The sequence below is a fragment of the Miniopterus schreibersii genome, assembly GCF_964146895.1.
Source record: "Miniopterus schreibersii genome assembly, chromosome: 14".
NCBI lineage: Eukaryota > Metazoa > Chordata > Mammalia > Chiroptera > Miniopteridae > Miniopterus > Miniopterus schreibersii.
Window position 1 is genome coordinate 38,678,319 of NC_138114.1, and position 6,055 is coordinate 38,684,373.

Here is a 6,055-nt window from a genome sequence, read left to right on the forward strand (position 1 = left end):
TTGCTTAATCCCCAGTTGGGGGCGTGCAGGAGGCAGCCGATCTATGTTTCACTCTCACATTGATGTCTCTCTCTCCCTCTCCCTTCCTCTTTCTCTAAAAATCAATGAAAATCTTAAAATAAAATAAAAAGTCCAGAGTCAATAAAAATGACAGTGGGAACTCTGATGGCAATCTGCAATGGTTCCCCTCATTGTCTTCAACCCCCGGCCTGGTACAGCATTGGTAAGGCCCCCAGTGCATGGGCTCCAGGCCACAGAAGCCTGGGTTCCAAAGCGCCCTGGCGGGGCTGCTTCTGAGCTTGGGAAGGCAGGCCCCGTCTAGGAAGGACTCCGCCCGTCTCCTCCTGAGCGCCCGCCCCTCTGCCCTCCTCCCAGATCACCCGGCAGCAGTACCAGAATGCGCTCACCGCCTGCCACATGGACAACTCACCCCAGTCGCCCGACATGGAGGCCTTCACCGACGGAGACTCCACCAAGGCCCCCACGACCAGGGGCACACCCCAGACCCCCAAGGATGACCCTGCCGTCACTCTCCTGAACAACAGGAACAGCATGCCGTGTAAGTCGGTCGGGCGGGTGGGCTGGGCTGCCTTGGGGTGAGGGCAGCCCTGCCTTTCTCCTCATGGCCGTCCAGAGCTGCCATCTTGTCCTCATGGAGCCCCAGGTCTTCTCCAAAGCAGAGAGGTGACACACTCGCTGTCCTCCCCAGGCAGCCACTCAGATGGGCTGAGAAGCCCCAGCGAGGTCGTGTACTTGAGGATGGAGGAGATGGCCTTCACCCAGGAGGATGTGACAGACGTCGAGGAGCACAGCACACAGCAGCTCTCACTGTCTCCCACAGCTGTTCCTGCAAGAGCAGGTCCAGGAGGGAACCTGGGCCCAAGGAGCCGGGGGGTCATCACCATCGGGTACTGGGTGGGGGGAACCTCGGACCCCAACTCCTGTGTAAAATGTCCCACCTCCTTACACCGCCAGGGAAGGAAACTAACATCTACTGAGCAGCTACCATCCTAATTCATTCTCCTGGGAAGATATGTTGTAGGAACTAGGCTTCCACCCGGGTTCAGAGCCTGGCTCCTTTACTGAGGAGCTATGCAATTTGGGGCAAGTTACTTTAACTTCAGATTCAGTTTCCTTATGTTAATAGATATAAATCATGGTAACTAGCTTATGAAGTAGCTTTGAGCATCAATGAGGTAATATATACAGAGGACACATTCCAGTGCTTGGTACCATGCTCTCTAAATATTACATAGTGATTGTTAGGCCTACTTGACAGATTAGAACATTGAAGTCAGCCATCACTCTCATTGGCAGGGCTCTTCCCTTCCTTTGAGGCCCAGAAACCAGAAGTAATCTGTAGTACTTGTCCTGAAGCCTGAGACCCTATCACTTCCCTCCGAGACACTGGACACCTCTTGTCTTGAGAGTGGTGTCGCTCCGAGCTCCCAGCGTCCCAGCAGTCCTGAGGTCCTTCCGTTCTTGCCTAGAATATACTTTCCCATGCTTTCGGCAGCCCCCTACACCCCTCCCCAGGTTAGCAGTTATCCCACCCGACCTTTTCGACCTGCCCCAGACCATAGTCTGAGACCCCTCCATTTCAGAACAATGACCTGACAAGTGCTCATCGATTTTCAAAGTCAGTGAGACAACATGTTTGAACTTGTAGCTAACGCAGAAAATCTGGGACATACATAATCACTGTTCCAGGACCTGAATTTAGAACTGATGTTCTTTTTCCCCCACCCACACTGAATTTAGTAGCTAAAACATGTAGCAAGAAACTGTATCAAAGGGATAAGAATGGAGGAGACTGGATAGTATTTGGAGATTATCTAATCCACCCTCCTTTATGACACATGAGGACTGAGACCTGGAGGAGGGAAATGACTTGCCCCGTCCATATCCTGCATGAGAAGGGAGCTCAGCCTCATGGCTCAGGGTCCAGGGCAGTTTCCACCACATTGTTTTGCCTCCCAGGTTAGGTCCTTCCTGCACTGGCAGTAAGAGCTTGGGCCCCTTCCTGGCTCCGAGATCCTAAGGCTTTCTGAATTCTCACTGGGTTCAGTGGGAGAAGACCTGGCATGTGCTTAATTGTTATTGAGCCCTGTGATTTTCCAGGGTCTGTTCAAAGAGAGGAAGGAGACTTCCCCATCTGTCCACAGATGTGCTTTTTGGCAAAAATGCTGAGTGGAGAACATCTTGTTCTCTTCTCTTTCCTGCCAAACAGGGTTTGAATAGTTAATTCCCACTCTAGTTCTCTGCCTCTTTGTTCCTTTTGTGGCACTAAAGTGCCCCTTGCTAAAGGCTTCCTGGGCATCCCTCCCTTGTTAGGGCCACTGCTGCCTTAGCTCTGGTTCTGAACTTTTACCTGCTAAGAAATGTCAACCAGAATCATCCCACCTAGATCCCTGGGTGTATAAATTGGAAACACTTGTGTTCTTCTACTCTTTCAGCAGCAGATAGCGAATATTGTAATATTAACCTGGATACAGAGACCAGCCCCTGCAGTAGTGACATTGAGGAAACCATGGGCAAGAGGCTGCTGAGAACCTTGAGTGAGTATCTCTTCTCTGAGATGAAAGCCACCCTCCAGCTGGTTTGAAAAAGCATGTTAGGATCTTCCTCGTGGAGGAGGAACCATTGACTCCTTTTGGGAACCCTAATGAGGTACAATTGTGGGAATCCATCTTAGGGCTTAGGCTGGTATTGCACCCTTGATAATTTGGGGATCTGTCCAATTCAATTGCTGGTTATCTAGGACAGAAGTCTGCAAACTGTGGCCGTGGGCCAATCCTGACCACCCCTCTGCCTGTTCTTGTAAAGAAAGATATGTTGGAACATAGACCCATTTGTTCCTTATGACCACAATGGCAGAGTTCATAACTGCAAGAGGGACCATTGGCCTGCAAAAACCTATATTTACTATCTGGTCCTTTTAAAGCCAGAATTTATGTCCAGGAAACTCACTAGAAAGGAAAGCAATATCCTTCATGAAAAGAAGTTAATGGCAGAGAAAAGGTGAAAAATCTCAGCTCTTCCTAAAAGCAGAGCTGAGAAGTGATTGCCCTTCATCCTTGAGGACAATCATATGATTACCCTGCCTGCCCAGGGCAGGAGGGTGCTTCAGAGCTAGAGAAGTACCCCAGGGAATGGTGCCCAGCTACACCCACCCCCTGTGGCTCCTGGGATATCGAAGGTGCGAGACCAATCCTTTCTCAGAGGACAGGCAGTCAGTTGGGCTGGGGCCTTCACAGGCTGGGACAGGCATGATCCTGCAGCATTACGTGGGCCTTACTCAGTTCTCTCCAGGAAATCTCCATTCCATTGGCACTAGCCTGGGTTTGTGCCCTTTTAGAGCTGTCGTCTCAGGTGGAAGGTGCATCCTAGTCCTTCAAGATGTAAACATGCTGGTGGCAGCAGCAGGATACAATGCAGATCACTTCCTGCCGAACTCTCTCCCTTCCTGCTTCTGTATTGAAGAGAACTTGGACCACCAAGAGAGTATGAATGTCCTCCCAGTCCTGCAGATTGATCCTTACAAACTGTTTTTCAGGTGGTCGAAAAAGGAAGAAGTCACCTGATGGAGAAAGAGCCTCTGAGGAGAACTCAAACCTAACACCTCTGATCACATGACGGGGCAGACGTCTTACACTGGGTGCCTGACATTCCAGAGCTTTGGGGGAGAACCCACCCTCCCCTCATCTGCTTCTCCCCAAGGCCTCCCACAGGTGACAGAGCGTTCAGCTTCCCTTACCACCTCCTCACCCCTGTCAGTTTGGCAAACTTTCCCTCGTTGCCTCCAGTTGGACTCAGAGCCTTGTGGTGGCCAAAATGGAAGGAGGTGCCTCCAGTGGAACATGCTAGAAACGGTCTTGTCCACAGCACAGTCTGGGACTGGAGAAGACATGACCCCAAGCTGACAATGCCACTCTGGGACCCCTGATACCCTTTTTGTTTTTGAGATCCCCTGATGCCATATCTCATGCGTAGCTTAGCTCAGAAGGTGCCACTGACAGACAGGCACAGAGGAGGCTGGGGCAGCAAGTATGAAGGTTTGTTCAGAAGATGCACCAAGAATTCCTCCAGAACTTTAGGGCAACGGGACTCAGCCACGTTGGCATGTGAAGTTACTTTGCAGAAAACTGTTGGTGACCGGTTTCCTGTTAGATAAGGGTTTCAGCGGCCTGGGAAGCGTGTCTCAGCTGGAACGGAAAGAACATGAGATGGAACCTCAAGTCACTGATTTTCCCAGGGACCCATCTGCTTTGGCTCCCGATTCGCAGTCATCGATCCATCAATAAATCTGCTCTGGAAGAGGAGGAACAGGGAGCAGAGAGACCAGTTGGGAGCCAGAGATGGAGCTTCAGGTTTTAAGCTCAAATCAGAGCAAAATATATATATATTTTTTTCATATATATTTATGTATATGGAAAAATTCTAAGCTGTTGAAGCGAGTTTAGCCATGACAAACCAAAGAGTGCCCAGGTCACCGAAGAAGGATGTAAGCTTTCATGGGGCTTCAGTGTGCGTTACACAGAACATTGAAGAGCCACTCCTCTTTTCCATGCACTCCCCCCGCCCCCACCCCTTGCTGCACCCCAGCAGGTCGGCTATGTGTACTTGATTCCAAGAGCATGTTAGATCTCTCTCACCTAGGTGTGAGGGCAGATGCAATTCCAAGCATAACCATCAGGTGGCAGGATGACTGCACATACCTACTTGAATAAAAAAGTTCTGATCAGGACACAAGGACAGCCTTAGGGAAAGGGTGGAAGTGAAGGTTGTCTTTGGGACACCTGTGTCCCTTTCTGATCTATGGCCCTGATCCGGTGCTGCCTGCTGAATCTCCAGACCATTCCCTAACTTTTCCCTGGGGTGGACCGCCAGGCTTACCTCCCCTTCCTCCACAGTCATTACTCCTATTGCCCCACACCCATTCAATCAATAATCACATGATTCCTCTGGGTTATTTGCAGCTCAAAAGAATGCTTACCCATAGGAACCTTCAACTCAGGGGTTCTTAACTTGGGGTCCATCACCCCAGGGGCGTCCATTGTTGGAATTCCGAGGGCCTATGAAATCCCTAACACTGTAGGAACTTAGTGAATGTTCTTATGCGTGTTTTCCAGAGGGCTAAAGCTTTCATAAGATCCTCAAAGGTCTCCGACCTACAAAGGGTTAAAAACTACTATTTTCACTGAAAGTGGAACTTTCAGCCCAAAATTTCTGCAATGCAGAGTGAATTGAACACTGGCAGTTTGAGACAGATTCTTAATTGTAAGTGGTCTTCGCAAGTGTCCTTGAAATTGATGGGGAAAGCTGGCACCCACCAAGAAGTGGAAGTCCTCAGAAATCCTTGGCACACCCTAGGCTGTTGTACAACCTGCACCCCACATAATGTCATGCCCTCTTCCCCTCCAAACCAGAGCAGGTGTTGCAGACACGGGGGCCACAGTGTGCGGAAGTAAAGACTTTGCAGCTGGCGATGCCTTTTCCAGCGACGTATTAGCGATGTATTATTGACTTCACATCCCTTGCCTGGCTCCGCCTGAGGCTCAGCAGTGCATGACTTCTCGTAGACAGCTCCACAGCTACTACCCACCCAACACCTACCCTTGCCTGGTAGGAATAGGCAAAGTGTCACCCCACCCTGCCCCGTGCTGGGTGCCTCAGACCCAAACCAGGGAACTATGACTTTCAAGTAAGAACTGTCACCATACAGTCTTCTTGCCCAGCTGGCCACTGGCCCAAGGGGGCCTGCCTGGCTATTCTCCTTTACATTACCACTTAGGCCACAGGGCTCAGGCCACTGCTTTGCATTACATCCATCCCTTTGCAAAATCCCTAAGGAGCCTGTCACCACTCTCTTTCCTATTCCCACCCCCACCCCCACCCCAGCCCCCAGATTTTCTTCAGGTTAAAAAAAGTTAAAAAAAAAAAAAAAGAGGACTTTAATTTTAAAATAAAGCATTTATGAAGGCTTAATGAATTGTAAATAATTTTTAAATAAAATGAAAATGCTTTTCCTGGAATGTGACTGTTTTCCTTGCCC

The 6,055-nt window shown here is 49.9% G+C and overlaps 1 protein-coding gene across 1 annotated transcript in view; it reads left to right on the forward strand.

Annotated features, from left to right (window-relative positions):
• CNNM1 (cyclin and CBS domain divalent metal cation transport mediator 1) overlaps positions 1–6,027 on the forward strand; it is a gene marked incomplete at its 5' end in the record, with an annotated part of 50,980 nt that extends 44,953 nt beyond the window's left edge. The window contains 4 exons of the mRNA XM_081157904.1: positions 376–559; positions 710–859; positions 2,457–2,558; positions 3,557–6,027. Of these exons, the coding sequence (XP_081014030.1) occupies positions 376–559; positions 710–859; positions 2,457–2,558; positions 3,557–3,636 (516 nt within the window). The 3' untranslated portion in view covers positions 3,637–6,027. The remainder of the gene's footprint in view (positions 1–375; positions 560–709; positions 860–2,456; positions 2,559–3,556) is intronic.
• Between the last annotated feature and the right edge of the window lie 28 nt (positions 6,028–6,055).